This window comes from Misgurnus anguillicaudatus, chromosome 15 (genome assembly GCF_027580225.2).
Source record: "Misgurnus anguillicaudatus chromosome 15, ASM2758022v2, whole genome shotgun sequence".
Lineage (NCBI taxonomy): Eukaryota > Metazoa > Chordata > Actinopteri > Cypriniformes > Cobitidae > Misgurnus > Misgurnus anguillicaudatus.
The window spans coordinates 32,408,827-32,427,779 of NC_073351.2; the positions used below are offsets into that span (position 1 = coordinate 32,408,827).

Below are 18,953 nucleotides of genomic sequence, written 5' to 3' on the forward strand. Positions count from 1 at the left end.
TTAATTGTATTTATTTTAATGATCAGTAATACAGTTTGTATCAAATTAAATACTGGTTAATAAATAAATAAATAAATATAAACAGAAGAATTTTCTAAGCGTGAAAACCCCTCAAATACAAACTGCATTTTAGTTTCACTTCTTTAAAAAAAAAAACACATGACAGTTTCTATAACCTGAAATGAACTCATTGCTGGATATTATTAATTAAATATATTTTTAAGACTATTTGAGAATATATTTTTTATTTTGTAGACATTGCAGACTTTAATGTCACATTTTATTATTGCATATATAAGTGTTTCTAGTTTCAGTGATGAATGTGTTGGACTGCTGTGTCCTCTAGTGTTCAGTATTTAAACAGACACAAACACGTGTCAGATTCTCCAGAATCTATAAATAAACATCAGTCACCAGAAACAAATGCAAACTTTTATATACAAAACACAAATCCGTGAAAATTAAAATTCTAAGATTAAATTAGAAATGCAGAGCCAGAAGCATTTTTTAAGAATTTTACTACGAATAGTATTATTAGGGTAACAATTTAACAGAAAACGTCAAGAAGTGACTCATGTTTAAATGAAAAAAAGTAAAAAATGCAATATGTACACGCACGCACGCACGCACGCGCACTCACGCACTCACGCACACACACTTATACAGTATACTCCAGTGTGGTCCAGTAAGAGAGTAGTGTACTCTACTGTACTGTACTGTAGGAGGAGTGTGTTTGTTAAGCTGCAGTCATTGGATCTTCCTCCCTTAACACACGGATCTCTCTGACATTTGGGTCAGTTCTGACACGAGCAGGTTCGAGCAGACACCATGGGATTGACAAACGACCCGAACTTCCAGAATCTGGACAAATGGTTCAAATCAAACGCTGCGAGTCTCAACATGAGGAAAATGTTTGAGGCTGATAAAGACAGATTCAAGAAGTTGAGGTACTTTTTCATTTTTTTTTTATTCTGCACGAAACGACTTCAATGAAACTATTATTTCATAAAGATAAATATAATGTATATTTATATGTAGCTATTTATTATATCCTGTCAATCACAGGAGATAGTAGCCCCGCCCACCTATTCTTTGAGTGCTCAAAACTGTAAAATGCCATAATATGTTAATGTAAAATAATATCTACCTCGATGATCCACTAGACTACTGCAGTTGCTGGCCAGTGTATTTTGAAATGATGAACTTTATGTATTTTATGACCTAGCTAATATTCATGGCTATATTACAGTAAACATTTGTATTATATTATCATGGTATGTTTAGTGTATTTCCAAGACATGGAGTATAGCTTACTATGCGCTTAATACATTTACTATCAGTTTTACTGTGAGTTTAACTCAATCTCAGCCAGCTTTTTTTAAAAATTGCCCACCAGCATTTTTTGTGATTTTTATAAAATGTTATTTTATAAATATATAAACATACAAATATATAAAATAAAAAAGAACAAACCCTCTGCTTTTGAACAAACAAAACGGGGGAAAAAAGTTTCATCCTATCTTAATTTGTTCTCTTTTTATAATCTCTTAAATATGGAGAGGTTTTTTAAAAATATCAAATTTTGGGCAAAAAGCTGAAATAATTTCATTTTTGTAAAGAAATTTTCAGGTTCAGAATGATGATCAAAACATACACGGAGTTTAAAATGTTGTTAAATTAGTTTTTGCTCTAATTTTTTATAAATTGGGTAATCCATCTAGTGGATAATAGCAGAATTACAGATTACCGTAAAAACTCATCAGGAAAGCGTCATTGTTTTCTCTAAATTGACGAGATAACTCATCAATGGCAGGGAAAGAGTTAAAGGTCTCATCATCCATCTCCTATTAAGACGTGATATTTGTTGTCATTTATTTTAACAGCTTAACTTTGAAAACAGATGAAGGAGAAATTTTGCTGGATTACTCCAAGAACCTTATTAATGAGGAGGTTATGAAGATGCTGGTGGAGCTGGTAAAGTTTTCAGTCATATGTATATAAAGTATTTTTATGGTGCTTTAAATATAACAACAATCTGTGATTCTGTTTGACAGGCAAAATCTCGTGGTGTGGCGGCTGCAAGAGACAAGATGTTTTCAGGAGAAAAGATTAATTTCACTGAGGTTTGTGTGATAAATCATCGTATGTCCTATTTGAATCTTGGATGATAAACCAAGCTATGTTTGGACATACTGGGAGGCCAATGTTTATTTTAAGTCCAAATAGCATTTTGACCAAATAGCAGATGTCCATGCTTTTATATGCTGTATTTATTAATTATACATCTTTATTTCATCGTTTGTATATAGAGTAAAAATGCACTTGTACAATTTGAGATTATATACTATGTAAATACACACAATGTCAGTCAGGTGGTTGTTGTGATGTTTTCAGGGTCGTGCTGTTCTTCATGTGGCTTTGAGGAACCGCTCAAACTCTCCCATAAATGTGGATGGGAAAGATGTGATGCCAGAGGTCAACAAGGTTCTGGAGAAGATGAAGGGTTTCTGTCATGTAAGTGTCAGATCAGTGTGTACTACTGTAGTGTGAAGAAAATATACATCACATAAGAGTTTATATGATATATAATAATGTCTCAGTACCATTTTGCCTTTCTTCATTCTGTTTTAGAAAGTACGCAGTGGAGAATGGAAAGGCTACACGGGCAAATCCATGACTGATGTTGTTAACATTGGCATTGGTGGATCTGATCTGGTTTGTTAAAATCTCAGATTTTCATTTAAAAACTTTGTATGGTGTATTTAAATAAAAAGAGTAGTTGCTATTCTTCATTTACTATTTCAAATGTTTTGTATTTGTACAATTTTAACAATGTAAAAGTAAAGCTGAGCAGTATTTTATAACTGATTATAAAATTTTATAATGGTAAAGGTACGCCTGTTGGTTCTGTGTGTGTTAGGGTCCATTGATGGTGACGGAGGCTTTAAAGCCCTACTCTAAAGGTGGACCTCGTGTCTGGTTCGTGTCTAACATCGATGGTACGCACATTGCTAAAACTCTGGCTGAACTCAACGCTGAGACCACACTCTTCATCATCGCTTCAAAGGTATTTCCGATCACTGAAAAGTGCGCAAAGTTACTTTAGAGAGCTGAAGCATCTCATCTCTCTCTCTCTCTTTATATATGTATACCTAGTTATTAAAATATTAAAAAAATTACCATTTGGAAATAGCAGAAAACTGACTTTGTATGACACCAAATGTACCTGTAATATTTACACAAAATAAATAAATAGACATTATTTATCAGATTTATTATGGCGTTGGTTTAGCGAAAATGATGCCAGTAATAATCTCATGCGATAGTTTTTCCTCCTCAGACATTCACGACGCAGGAAACGATCACGAACGCAGAATCGGCAAAGGAATGGTTCCTGCAGGCCGCAAAAGATGTGAGTCTCCTCTTGTGTTGTAGGACCGGTTTTCAGTGTTGGGGAAAGTTACTTTTAAAAGTTATGCATTATAATATTAAGTTACTCCCAAAAAAAGTAACTAATTGCGTTACTTAGTTACTTTTCATGCAAAGTAATGCTTACGCAGGGAACTACACTAACCTTTTCCACTGGTGGCACTTGCGCTACCAACTTTTTCAGTTACTGGCGCAAAATATGATTTGGTCGCACATATTTTTTTCAAGTAATATTTAGGCGCTCTGGTTAATAATGAACAATAATGAAACTGTATTGCATACAGATATGCTTTTTATTTTACTTGCCATCTTTTAAACCACATGCCTTCTTGTTTTCTTAAACGTTGCAGTGTTTCTCACAGATCTGAAATTTACTTGGTGGTGGTAACCGGTAAAAAGGGCAATCATTACCCACTGACAAATAATGGTCTACTATACATGTGACGAAGAACTATAATGTGTGACACAACACAATACTTTGATTTATTGAAAATTAATATTAATTTCACATTATATTTCATTAATCTAAACACTCCAAACTTTCTTTGCCATTAACAAAGCTGACACTGTTTGTCAAAGCACCACGAAAACACTTACTGTTTTTGCACTGATATATGAAGCAATTAGACCCCTTTTATCAAACTCAATATAATACAATACTATGTATAGTATATTAATAGACAGTGCAGGTCTATAGATTATAAATGTGACTGATGTTATGACTGATGTTATAATGGTAATAATTTCTATTAAATAGGCACTTTTACTGCTTCTGCTCTATCTTTCTATTTCTCTCTTGCCGATTTAAAAAGCTTAATCCACTTATTATTTCAATAATATTATTCCACTTATTTTATTTTCAAATCTACTTGCTTGTGACAAACTTTACATTGCTTTGCTCGTTTAGTGCAATGGGCTTGACATTAGCACTGCTTTTTTGCTACAATCTGTGCAAACTTAATATGGATATGGTTTTAGAAAATATATGGTTTATTAATAATAAGATTATGACATTAACATGTGAGAAAGAAAACAGCGCGTGGTCGTAACAAGAACCATCGCCATAGAAACCGAAGGCACGCTAAACTGCACTCGAGCTTTAGCGCGGTAGCGCTCATGGCCGTTTTCCGATCGACTCGGGTTATAAACTCAATATTAATCAGACCTGGGACCCAAAGTAATTAAACTAGGACCTAACCGGACCCGACAGACCATTTAAAATATAAACCCGAAACCATACGGGTCCCGCGTCCTCAGTGAAGAAAGACCTCTGCTCAAGTTCAGAAACATGGAAGACACTGCGCTTGCGTCGCGTCGCACCCAATTCATTGAGAAACAGCTGAGCACGCAAACGCACACTGATGGGGAGAGACACGACGTGCTTTCACGCAAAATGAAGCCAACGTTTGATGGCTCAGAGCACGTTATAAAACGTATTCTTAAAATCCACATTTTTGTCTTAATAAATGCTCATAGTAAATCATAGCATATTGTCTAAAACATTAGGTAGCACATTTGCGACCCATTAAAAATTAGGGTCGCAACGGCAGTTCAAAAGGTCGCATATGCGACCATTTTGGTCGCAGTGTAGCTCCCTGTTACGTTACTTTTTAGTTACTTTTGCTTTACTTTTTCTTGGCTGAGGCTTGATCTCTTTCAGGCCTTGCAGGTGTTTTTATGATTGAAAAGTTCTGCATTCAGAAATAGCATATTTCATCACAAAAATGTTGAGAACCTGCCTGCCATCTCAGTTTCAGACTCAAACTGTTCCCACACAGGGGTGCACGCATAGAGTGCATAATGTGACTACGTTTAGTTTAATTCAGTACATAATTTTTTTAATCAAATTAATTAAACTAAAAAGTAACTTGCAATACCTTTTTTAAAAAGTAACTCAAATATTAACGTGTACATTTAAAAAGTAATGCGTTAAGTTACTCCCAAAAAAAGTAACTAATTGCGTTACTTAGTTACTTTTCATGGAAAGTAATGCTTACGTTACTTTTTAGTTACTTTTGCGTTACTTTTTCTTGGCTGTGGCTTGATCTCTTTCAGGCCTTGCAGGTGTTTTTTATGACTGAAAAGTTCTGCATTCAGAAATTGCATATTTCATAATGGCCTGCCATCTCAGTTTCTGACTCAAACTGTTCCCACACAAGCGTGTACGCATAGAGTGCATAATGTAACTATGTTTAGCTTAATTCCGTACATAAAAATCAAATTAATTAAACTAAAAAGTAACTTGCAATACCTTTTTTAAAAGTAACTCAAATATGAATGTGTACATTTAAAAATAAAGTGTTACTTTACTCGTTACTTCAGAAAAGTAATATTATTACGTAATGCATGTTACTTGTAATGGGTCAACCCCAACACTGCCGGTCTTGGTCTCGACTGTCTTTCTCCATCTCATCTTAGTCGATCTCGTCTCAGAATTAGTGGTCTCTGGATTTTATTTCAAGACCACAACTGTGGGAATCGCTGGTGCATTGGCTGATTGTAGTGTTAACATCATTAATGTGATTGGATAAAAACCTCTGGCTTTAAAAGCAATCATTGACTTATTTCTTGTTTGATTTCTTTTATTACTGTTGTGCCAGTAAGAGATGAATGGGGGATAGTCAAAAAAAAATGTAACACAAAGGCTCACAATTTCCATCAATTTTTTGATGGTCTTGATCTTGTCTCTGTCTCGACTGTCTTTGGTCTCAGTCTTGGACTCGTGGTCTCAACACCCTCTGATCTTGGCTTAGGTGGTCTCAACTTTATTATCATACAGCTCAAACTTGACTTAATTACTTTTTCATTATGTTATCCTCACAGAAAGCTGCAGTTGCCAAGCATTTTGTGGCCCTCTCCACCAATGCAGTAAGTTCATTCACGGTTTAATGTAAAGGTAGACCTGAAACTATAATTGCCTGATTTATCTCCAACCTTATATTGTTTCAGCCTAAAGTGAAGGACTTTGGCATTGACACGGAGAACATGTTCGAGTTCTGGGATGTGAGTCGGCTTGGCCACGAGTTATTTTTAGCATGGTGCTTTGACCTCTGAAGTAGGTGTCTGGACACACATGATACCAGCTGACGGGTAACCAGAATCCACAAAGTTATTAATGATCGTGACCTTATCTCATGCAGAGGTCACTCGAAAGGCCGATGTACTACTTTTAGTCGCATTGTTAATATTTAAAGGGCAAGGTTCCTTTTACTGTAGAGTAGACACTGTAAGAAAATACACGTCTGTACAACTTTGGAGACATATGAATCAATGAATTTCAGTGTCTGACCTGGATTTACAAAAAACGTACTGAGAGTCATTAAGTTCAACTATCTTACATGAGATATCAAACTCATGTAACACTAACTGTAGTCTTCAACAAAAATGTTTTGCTACATGCTTGATCTTGCATTTGTAGAAATATTTATAACTTTATGTAGCAGCCCATAATACATTGCAAACCTATAAAAACGACTGCAGTAACAGTTTGACATGAGCTCTTTGTTTTCTAGTGGGTTGGTGGACGATATTCCCTGTGGTCTGCGATCGGATTGTCCATTGCACTTCATATCGGTGAGTCCTGAGATATCAAACTCGTATGCGTCAGACATTCTCAAGCGTCTCTATCATTTCTCTCTTCTCTCTCAGGGTACGAGAACTTTGAGAAGCTTTTGGCTGGAGCTCATTGGATGGTGGGTTTTATTTTTACCACATTTTGACTTTTGCTCTCGATGCGTTTATCACTGCATGCCATTTTTTGGCAGTGGATATATTTACATTATTCTGCATTAAGTCCTGAATATACAGTATAAACATGTCATGATGATTTAACAGTCCCCGTGTCTTTTTAGGACACGCACTTTCGTACGGCTCCTATGGATCAGAACGCGCCCGTTCTGCTCGCCCTGCTGGGAATCTGGTACATCAATTTCTTCCAGGCGGAGACTCACTGCCTGCTGCCATACGATCAGTATATGCATCGCTTTGCTGCTTATTTTCAACAGGTGCACAAAATTACGCACACGTTTACATGTTTACATTCATGCATTTGTTGTAAGATGTTCAGATTATACAGTGAAATGAAATGACATAAATTAATTTTAGGGTGATATGGAGTCTAATGGAAAGTACATCACGGTTGACGGTGCTCGGGTGGATTATCACACCGGACCGATCGTATGGGGTGAACCAGGAACCAATGGACAGCATGCGTTTTACCAACTGATTCATCAAGGTTGATTCACTCATCACAGAATGATTCACATGATTCTTTAATATACAGAGAGGAAGACAGAGTTTGTGTGTGTGTGTGTGTGTGTGTGTGTGTGTGTGTGTGTGTGTGTGTGTGTGTGTGTGTGTGTGTGTGTGTGTAACCCTTCTGTCTCCTCCACAGGGACTCGCATGGTTCCTGCTGACTTCCTGATTCCTGCGCAGAGCCAACATCCAATCAGAAACAACGTTCACCACAAGATTCTGACCTGCAGTAACACACAAAACAGCAGCATGCAAACAACAGACACAACAACAGTACACTAACAGCACTCTGCTGTTTTGTGTGGATGTCTCTGTTATTAGAATCAGGTTGTGTAAGTGTAAGCATGTTTGTGTCTATGTTTTGTTTGCTGTGTAGTGTCTGTATGTGTAACTGTACACTGTAGACATGCCAAAAAAGCTGTGACAAATTCCTTGTATGCTCGGGCAGACTTGGCTAATAAATCTTTCTGTTCTATTCTGTAGGCTACCACACAACCAACGCAAACATCAGTAACACAACAGCAACACAAATTCTACAGACCAAACAGCAACACACAAAGCAGCAACAAGCAACAACAGCATGCATCCAACAGGCAAAACGGCAACAAACAATCAACAGACTAAACGGCAACATACAAAACAGTAACACACAAACGAAACATATAATAGCAACACACAACTAACACACACAACTGCAAAAAACAACCAAATGATTATATAAATACAATTGAATTGAACACACAACCAACAGATTACACTGCAAAACACACAACCAACACATACAACAGCTACACATACATTAGGAACACATCACCAACAGATAAAACAAAAACATACAACTGAACCAACACATATGGCTGCAAAACACAACCAGCAGACAAAACAGTAACACACAACCGACAGACTAAACAGTAACACACAACCAAAATACAAAACAGTAATACACAATCAACAGATAAATCAGCAAAACACACAACAGCAACACACACACACACACGCACGCACGCACACACACACACACACACAAACACACACACACACACACACACACACACACAATATGAACACACAACCAACAGATAAAACAACCAGCAGACAAAACAGTAACACATAACCAGCAGAAAAAACAGTATCACATAACCAACAAACAAAACAGCAACACACAACCAGCACACAAAACAATAACATATAACCAGCAGACAAAACAGCAACACACAACCAGCAGACAAAACCGCAGCCCATAACCAGCACACAAAACAATAACACACAACCAGCAGACAAAACAGCAACACACAACCAGCCCACAAAACAATAACACACAACCAGCAGACAAAACAGTAACACATTACCAACAGACAAAACAGCAACACATAACCAGCAGACAAAACAGCAGCACACAACCAGCAGAAAAAACAGTATCACATAACCAACAAACAAAACAGCAACACACAACCAGCACACAAAACAATAACATATAACCAGCAGACAAAACAGCAACACACAACCAGCAGACAAAACCGCAGCCCATAACCAGCACACAAAACAATAACACACAACCAGCAGACAAAACAGCAACACACAACCAGCAGAGAAAAAACAGCAACAGACAACCACCATACAAAACAGTAACGCATAACCAGCAGACAAAACAGCAACACACAACCAGCACACAAAACAATAACATATAACCAGCAGACAAAACAGCAACACACAACCAGCAGACAAAACAATAACACACAACCAGCAGACAAAACAGCAACATATAACCAGCAGACAAAACAATAACACATAACCAGCAGACAAAACAGCAACAGACAACCACCAGACAAAACAGTAACACATAACCACCAGACAAAACAGCAACACACAACCAGCAGAGACAAAACAGCAACAGACAACCACCCTACAAAACAATTACACACAACCAGCAGACAAAGCAGCAACACACAACCAGCACACAAAACAATAACATATAACCAGCAGACAAAACAGCAACACACAACCAGCAGACAAAACAATAACACACAACCAGCAGACAAAACAGTAACACATAACCAGCAGACAAAACAGCAGCACACAACCAGCAGACAAAACAGCAACAGACAACCACCCTACAAAACAGGAAAAGATACCCAGCAGACAAAACAGCAACATACAACCACCATACAAAACAGTAACACATAACCAGCAAACAAAACAGCAACACACAACCAGCACACAAAACAATAACACACAACCAGCAGACAAAACAGCAACACACAACCACCAGACAAAACAATAACACACAACCAGCAGACAAAACAGCAACATATAACCAGCAGACAAAACAGTAACACATAACCAACAGACAAAACAGTAACACACAACCAACAGATAAAACAGCAACACATAACCAGCACACAAAACAATAACATATAACCAGCAGACAAAACAGCAACACACAACCAGCAGACAAAACAGCAACATATAACCAGCAGACAAAACAGCAACATATAACCAGCAGACAAAACAGCAACATATAACCAGCAGACAAAACAGCAGCACACAACCAGCAGACAAAACAATAACACATAACCAGCAGACAAAACAGCAACATACAACCACCATACAAAACAGTAACACATAACCAGCAAACAAAACAGCAACACACAACCAGCAGACAAAACAGCAACACATAACCAGCAGACAAAACAGCAACACACAACCAGCCCACAAAACAATAACACACAACCAGCAGACAAAACAGGAACACATAACCAGCAGACAAAACAGTAACACACAACCAGCAGACAAAACAGTAACACAAAAACAGCAGACAAAACAGCAACACACAACCAGCAGACAAAACAGCAACACATAACCAGCAGACAAAACAATAACACACATCCAGCAGACAAAACAATAACACACAACCAGCAGACAAAACAGCAACAAACAACCAGCAGACAAAACAGCAGCACACAACCAGCAGACAAAACAGTAACACATAACCAGCAGACAAAACAGCAACAGACAACCACCATACAAAACAGTAACACATAACCAGCAGACAAAACAGCAACACACAACCAGCACACAAAACAATAACACACAACCAGCAGACAAAACAGCAACACACAACCACCAAACAAAACAATAACACACAACCAGCAGACAAAACAGCAACATATAACCAGCAGACAAAACAATAACACACAACCAGCAGACAAAACAGCAACACACAACCAGCAGACAAAACAGTAACACACAACCAGCAGACAAAACAGCAACACACAACCAGCAGACAAAACAGCAACAGACAACCACCATACAAAACAGCAACACACAACCAGCAGACAAAACAATAACACACAACCAGCAGACAAAACAGCAACATACAACCACCATACAAAACAGTAACACATAACCAGCAGACAAAACAGCAACATACAACCAGCACACAAAACAATAACACACAACCAGCAGACAAAACAGCAACACACAACCAGCAGACAAAACAATAACACACAACCAGCAGACAAAACAGTAACACACAACCAGCAGACAAAACAGTAACACATAACCAGCAGACAAAACAGTAACACACAACCAGCAGACAAAACAGCAACACATAACCAGCAGACAAAACAGCAACACATAACCAGCAGACAAAACAATAACACACATCCAGCAGACAAAACAGTAGCACATAACCAGCAGACAAAACAGCAACAAACAACCAGCAGACAAAACAGCAGCGCACAACCAGCAGACAAAACAGTAACACATAACCAGCAGACAAAACAGCAACAGACAACCACCATACAAAACAATAACACACAACCAGCAGACAAAACAGCAACACACAACGAGCAGACAAAACAGCAACACACAACCAGCAGACAAAACAGCAACACACAACCAGCAGACAAAACAATAACACACAACCAGCAGACAAAACAGCAACACATAACCAGCAGACAAAACAATAACACACAACCAGCAGACAAAACAGTAACACACAACCAGCAGACAAAACAGCAACACACAACCAGCAGACAAAACAGCAACACACAACCAGCAGACAAAACAATAACACACAACCAGCAGACAAAACAGTAACACATAACCAGCAGACAAAACAGCAACACACAACCAGCAGACAAAACAGCAACACACAACCAACAGACAAAACAATAACACACAACCAACAGATAAAACGGCAACATGCAACCAACATACACAATAGCAACAAACAACCAACAGACAAAACAGCAACACACAACCAACAGACAAAACAGCAACACACAACGAAAAGATAAAACAGTAACACACAACCAACACGCACAACAGCAACACACAATCAACAGACAAAAAGTAACACACAACCAACAGACAAAACAGTAACACACAACAGCAATACACAACCAAGGGATAAGACACCAACACAAAATCACATAACAGCAATACACAAAGCTGTAATGCACAAAGCAGTAATTATTGACTAATATTTTGTCATAAGGAATCAGATGATGAAAAACAGTGAAAAAAATTAAACTTTCATAGATTTCCTCAATTCAGTTAATGCAGTTAGTGTAGATTTACATTGAGTCATGTTCAGCCTGATAGTCATATTCAGAGTTCAGCCAATAAGAAACTCCCTAACAACTAAAACACAACAACCTAAAAACACAATGCATTAAAATCACTGTAAACACTTCAGCAACCAGACACATTAATCCTCTGTAGGGTCACATGAGTCTATCTCAGGATCTTGGGTCATGGGTAGGTTACACCTGAGATCAATAGAAAGTCAATCACAGTCCACTTACACACCTGAAGGCAATCAATTCAATCCAATTCACCTAAACTGAGGAAATCTGTAGAACGTGTAAACTTCCACATCTTTGCCCAAACTCCAGACACACTCATAATAAATGACACATCGGGTCAGTTTGTGTGTTTTGTGTGCTCTGTAGATTCTGGTGGCAAATTTCCTGGCACAGACAGAAGCACTAATGAAGGGAAAAACCACAGAAGAGGCCAAGAAAGAGCTGGAGGCCGGAGGTCTGACTGGAGAGAAACTGGAGAAAATCCTACCACATAAAGTGAGAAGATACAGATCAGTACATAATGACTCACACTGCCCCCTACAGTACAAACACACAACATAAAACCATACAACACACACTTCTGCTTCTGTACACTGTGCACAGCATAATAATTACATCTCTCGATCTAGACTGAATGTCTTTTCTTCTGCAAAGGTATTCCAAGGAAATAAGCCGACAAATTCCATCATCTTCAAAAAACTGTCTCCGTATACTCTGGGCGTGCTGATCGCCATGTATGAACACAAGATCTTCATTCAAGGTGTCATGTGGCAAATCAACAGTTTTGATCAGTGGGGTGTGAGTCAAAGAATAGCAGAATTTGTGGCACATATTGAAGCTATACAGTGTGCAAAATGTGTTTTATAAATATTGATGTGTAAAGTCACCATATGTTGTCTTTATGAAATCAGTGTGGAGCTCGGGAAACAGCTGGCAAAGAAAATCGAACCCGAGCTTCAGGATTCGGCCGAGGTCAGTTCGCACGATTCGTCTACTAATGGCCTCATCAACTTCCTCAAGAAGAATTTTACTTGAATGCAGCGTCATCTGCAGGATCACCCAGATTCATCACGGCCCACCTGCAACCTTTAATATGTCACAGGATAAAGAAGAAAAAGAAATCACATGACTTAGAATAAAAATTTAAAAACCTTAATTGTGTTACCACTAAACTTTAAAAAGGCATAGTTGATGTTTAATGTACTGTATTTTCAGAAATCAATATGTATCTGAAATATTATGACAAATGCACTCTTACAAAATAACAAATAAGAGATTAATTTGGTCTTGTCAACATGTGTAACATAATTCATTGAAAAATGCACTGCAAAAATGGCTTTCTTATTTAGTATTTTTGTCTTGTTTTTTATATAAATATCTTAAAAAATTCTCAAATTAAGATTCAATTGGCAGATTGATTTTTTTTTTTTTTGCTTGTTTTAAGCACAAATTCACTTTTATTTTTTTATTTTTTGTCTAAAAACTAGACTTATTTTCTTGGGTCATTTTGCTCATCAAGAAAATACATCTTAATTTAAGAATTTTTAGATAATTTGACTGAAAACAAGACAAAAATACTAAGAAAGATTTTCTTGTTTTTAGTACAAATATAATAAAAATGATATAGGACAAAAAATCTTTAAATAAGTCTAGTTTTTAGACAAATTTAAGTGAATTTGTGCATAAAACATGCAAAAAATTGCCAATGGGTTAAGAAAAAAAAATCTTGAAATAAGTTTACTTTTTTCTTCAACACTTAATTTAAAAAATTTATTTTTTGTTTAAAAACTAGACTTATTTTTTGATCATTTTGGTCAAATGCATCTTGATTTAAGAATTTTTCGATATTTGTACTAAAAACAAAACAAATATACTAAGTGAGAAAGTCATTTTTTGCAGTGTGACACATCACTGTATTCCTTACATGTGAGAATTTGTTTCCCAGAATAAAATTTCTCTTTTGCACAACATCTATAACTTTATGTTTACAATGCAACAAAACAGCAACACGACCAACACAACACACAAACAACATTAAAGAAGACTTTTTTGCAAAAAATGATTTTTAAGAAAAAAATTAATTAGTATTTTTGTCTTGTTTTCAGTAAAAATATCTAAAAAAATTAAAAATAAGATGCAAGCAAATCACTTAAATTTGATATTTTTGGTCTAAAAACTAGACTCATTTTCTTGTGTCGTTTTTCTCATTAAGAAAAAGCATCTTAATTTAAGAATTTTTAGATATTTTTACTGAAGACAAGACAAAAAGACTAAGATTTTTTTTCTTGAAAATCATATTTTGCAGTGTATTTTAGCTCAAAATACCTCACAGATAATTTATTATAGCATGTTAAAATTGCCACTTTGGTGTGAGCAAAAATTTGCCGTTTTTGGGTGTGTCATTTAAAATGCAAATGAGTTGATATCTGCACTAAATTGTGGTTTGATAATGCAGATTAAGGGGCAGTATTATCTCATTCTGACATCACAAGAGGAGACCAACACATTTTAATGACCTTTTTCACATGCTAGCAGAGAATGGTTTACCAAAACCAAGTTACTGGCTTGATCTTTTTCGCATTTTCTAGGTTGATAGAAGCACTGGGGACCCAATTATAGCACTTAAACATGAAAAAACTCAGACTTTCATGATACGTCCCCTTTAACACACAGCACATAAAAATGCAAACTCTGTAGACTTACATTGGCATCAGTTTGAGACATTATTGTGCAGTTTACACGTGCAGACGCACGTGCGTTGTCGCGATTACGAGTCTGGTCAGAACTTTACTTCCGGTTTCTGTTTGTTTAATGGTCTGATCAGTGGTTAAATAATAATAACTCATCAAAAATAACAAATGTTTTGGTTTCCTAAAGACGGGGAGACGGCGATCATGGATCACCATGTGAAGGGAGGTTTGGAAGCCGGTTTGTAGTTAACATTGTATAGTACACATTCTACACAGCAACTAAATATGAACTAAGGTAATCTACTTGTTGTTTATTTTGCTTGTTATCAGAAATAAACTAACGTTACCTTTTAGTGATTCTTAGTGGAGTTTACTGAAAGTTATGTGTGTTCCAGGAAAGCCCTTTCTTTGACTGTTTATGGGAAAGCCTTTGTTTATGTTGTTACTGCTGAAACCGTCTATAGATAGACCAAATATTTCAAAGAAAATTTGAAGAGAAAAAGACAAAGCAAAATTGTGAAAAGACTATGCACTGCAAAAAATGATTTTCAAGAAAAAAATTCTTAGTATTTTTGTCTTGTTTTGACTAAAAATATCTAAAATTCTTAAATTAAGATGCTTTTCTTGATTTGGTCTAGTTTTTAGATCAAAAATATCAAATTTAAGTGATTTTGTGCATAAATCAAGCAAAAAAAATCTGCCAATGGGGTAAGCAAAAAATCTTTAACATTTTTCTTAAACACTACATTCAAGAAAAATTTGCTTACCCCATTGGCAGATTTTTTTTTTTTTTTTTTTTGATTGTTTCATGCACAAAATCACTTAAATTTGATATTTTTGGTCTAAAAACTAGATTTATTTTCTTGGGTCGTTTTGCTCATCAAGAAAAAGCATCTTAATTTAAGAATTTTTAGATTTTTTTACTGAAAACAAGACAAAAATACTAAGAATTTGTTTCTTGAAAATCATTTTTTGCGGTGTGTGTAGTTAATTATTTAAGTTTGTAAGCAATTTGCTATCTTTAATTACAATGTATCTAACAGTTTAAATTTTTCTTTATGAAAAATATACACTGTAAAAAAAACTTTGCTGCCTTAAAATTTTTTGTTAAATCAACTCAGATTTACAAGTCATGTCAACAGAAATTAGTTGTCACAACTTATAAAATATAGTTGAGAAAAGTCAACTTAAATTTATAAGTTATAACAACTCACCTGTAGTTATAACAACTGATGTCTAGTCAAGATAAATAATAGTAAGTTGAAGTGACTTGTAGATCCGAGTTGATTCGGCAGGGAATTTTGAGGCAGCAAAGTATTGTTTACAGTGTAGATATATATTTTATAAAAGGAGTCCCTCGCTAAAGGTTTATCATATGTGGAAATCCCTGCCATCAAAAAGTTTGAAAACCCCCACTGAAAAAAAATGCAGCATGAAGTTAAAACAACTTGGTTTTGCAAGTCAATTTAACTTACTATTTTAAGTTTTGGCTTGTGATAAGTTAACATAACTTAAAATATCAAGTTAAAATTGTTTAACTTATTTTTTTAGGTTAAAGTAACATAAAAATATACAAAAATGCTGCATTTTTATATAGACTCAATGGTACGGTTATCACCAGCAGAGGGCGCTCTCAGTCCATGTGTGTAACTCTGCATCCCAATTCCCAATGAATCCTTTTTGGAGATGATGTCAAAGGTCACCAGTGTTGTGTTCCTCTCAAATCCCAAACTGCTGTGTTTTACAGCATCTACAGATAAAGTTAAAACTTTGCTTGAGAAAACTTCATCTGAATGAAAATAAACACCTTCTTGCTTTTACTGCGTTGTTACTCAAAAACAATCCATCCAGCTGCCATCAATCATTTTAGTCTGATTCAGTGATTGACAGATCACAGAGAAAACTAAAACCCTGATGATGGAGAGATCAGCTGATAATGTGTCTGTTGCCAGGCAACACGTCTTTCACGTTTAATATAACCTGCCTGTAGTTATTTCAGTCTCTGTACAAGAAACAAAATTACTAAGAAAAATGATTCCTGAAATTTCTTCCGAGCTGAAAAGAGAAAGCCAACAGTGAGCAAAATACATGAACATACATCCTCACAACAACCTGAGAGTGGATGCGGTTACCATGGCAACAAGGGGAAAACCTCACTAGTCATCAAAAAACATAATGTGATGTGGCATTTTCACTGAATAGTGTACAAGTGTGAGCCCTGTTTTATAATTAATAATGACGCAGGTTGTGTTTTTTTGACTGTGAAATGTTGCATTATAAATATTTAATAATAGCGGCTGTAATTAATGTAATTTGAAGTGTATAATAAATACATACTTTATGACATCAATACAGTTGGTGTCTCCTTAAATGGCAATAAATAACAGATGTTATCTGCAATATCAGAATATGAGACTGATACATAATTAAAATGAATCCAGATGCCACACTGCAAAAAAATGACTTTCTTACTTAGTATGTTTGTCTTGTTTTCAGAAGAAATATCTAAAAAGTCTTAAATCAGGGTGTATTTCCTTGGTGAGCAAAATGACCTAAAAAAATAAGTCTAGTTTTTAGACAAAAAATATACAATTTACGTGAATTTGTGCTTCAAGCAAGCAAAATTATCTGCTAATAGTGATTTTTAGATTTTTTTCTCATGCCATTGCAGATATTTTCTTTAAAGCACAAATTCACTTAAATTGTATATTTTTTGTCTAAAAACTAGACTTTTTTTAGGTCATTTTGCTCATCAAGAAAAAGCATCTTAATTTAAGAATTTTTAGATATTTTTACTGAAAACAAGACAAAAATACTAAGTAAGAGAGTTATTTTCAAAAAATGATTTTCAAGAAAAAGAATTCTTAGTATTTTTGTCTTGTTTTCAGTAAAAATATCTAAAAATTCTTAAATTAAGATGCTTTTTCCTGATGAGCAAAACAACCCAAGAAAACAAGTCTAGTTTTTAAACAACAAATATAAATTTAAGTGATTTTGTGCATAAAACAAGCAAAAAAAATCTGCCAATGGGGTAAGCAAAAAATCTTGAACATTTTTCTTAAACATTAAAATCAAGAAAAAAATCTTTTTTTTTTTGCTTGTTTTATGCACAAAGTCACTTAAATGTGATATTTTTGGTCTAAGAGCTGGACTTGTTTTCTTGAGTCGTTTTGCTCATCAGGAAAAAGCATCTTGATTTGGGAATTTTTGGATATTTTTACTGAAAACAAGACAAAAATACTAAGAATTTTTTTCTTGAAAATCATTTTTTTCAGTGTATTAAAAATACATTATAAAAATATATGATGAAAACACTGCAAAAGAGGATTTTCAAGAAAAAAATTCTTAGTATTTTTGTCTTGTTTTCAGTAAAAATATCTAAAAATTCTTAAATGAAGATGCTTTTTCTTGATGATTTTGTGAATAAAACAAGCAAAAAAATCTGCCAATGGGGTAAGCAATTTTTACCTGAATTTTTCTAGAATTTAGTGTTTAACAAAAATGTTCAAGATTTTTTTTGCTTACCTCATTGGCAGATTTTTTTTGCTTGTTTTATGCACAAAATCGCTTAAATTTGATATTTTTGGTCTAAAAACTAGATTTATTTTCTTGGGTCGTTTGCTCATGAAGAAAAATCATCTTAATTTAAGAATGTTTAGATATTTTTACTGAAAACAAGACAAAAATACAAAGAATTTTTTTTTTTAATAATTTTTTGCAGTGTAGTAAAAATACATCATAAATATCTATGATGATAACTTACTTAATTGAACAATTATCATGGTTATGTCATGTGAGAGCAATATAAATATATATTTTTTATGCTTGCGTACTGCATACTAACTCCCATACTACTTTAAACAGCAGGGAGCACAGTTTAGGCAGTAACGTTTCATCATCATCTTTGACATGGGTCTCTTTTATGGGTCACTGTCACAACATTTAATCTTTTTAATGGATTTTTCTTCCTCAAAACTATGAAAATCTT

The 18,953-nt window shown here is 35.2% G+C and overlaps 1 protein-coding gene across 1 annotated transcript; it reads left to right on the plus strand.

Annotated features, from left to right (window-relative positions):
- The first annotated feature begins 761 nt into the window (after nucleotides 1–761).
- Nucleotides 762–14,245, plus strand: gpib (glucose-6-phosphate isomerase b). The gene is made up of 17 exons (XM_073853800.1): nucleotides 762–947; nucleotides 1,884–1,974; nucleotides 2,055–2,123; nucleotides 2,395–2,514; nucleotides 2,632–2,715; nucleotides 2,921–3,067; nucleotides 3,341–3,412; nucleotides 6,253–6,297; nucleotides 6,379–6,432; nucleotides 6,942–7,002; nucleotides 7,078–7,121; nucleotides 7,281–7,433; nucleotides 7,534–7,663; nucleotides 7,823–7,897; nucleotides 12,640–12,770; nucleotides 12,930–13,071; nucleotides 13,186–14,245. The coding sequence occupies exons 1-17, from the start codon at nucleotides 829–831 to the stop codon at nucleotides 13,308–13,310; spliced, it is 1,662 nt and encodes a 553-aa protein (XP_073709901.1). The 5' UTR covers nucleotides 762–828; the 3' UTR covers nucleotides 13,311–14,245.
- Nucleotides 14,246–18,953: the final 4,708 nt, after the last annotated feature.

Excerpts from the sequence above, each read along its gene's own strand:
- gpib (XM_073853800.1), top strand. The coding sequence starts at position 829 with ATGGGATTGACAAACGACCCGAACTTCCAGAATCTGGACAAATGGTTC. Across the intron at positions 6,298-6,378 it reads TGGCCCTCTCCACCAATGCA|CCTAAAGTGAAGGACTTTGG; the intron begins GTAAGTTCATTC and ends ATATTGTTTCAG. Across the intron at positions 6,433-6,941 it reads ACATGTTCGAGTTCTGGGAT|TGGGTTGGTGGACGATATTC; the intron begins GTGAGTCGGCTT and ends TTTGTTTTCTAG.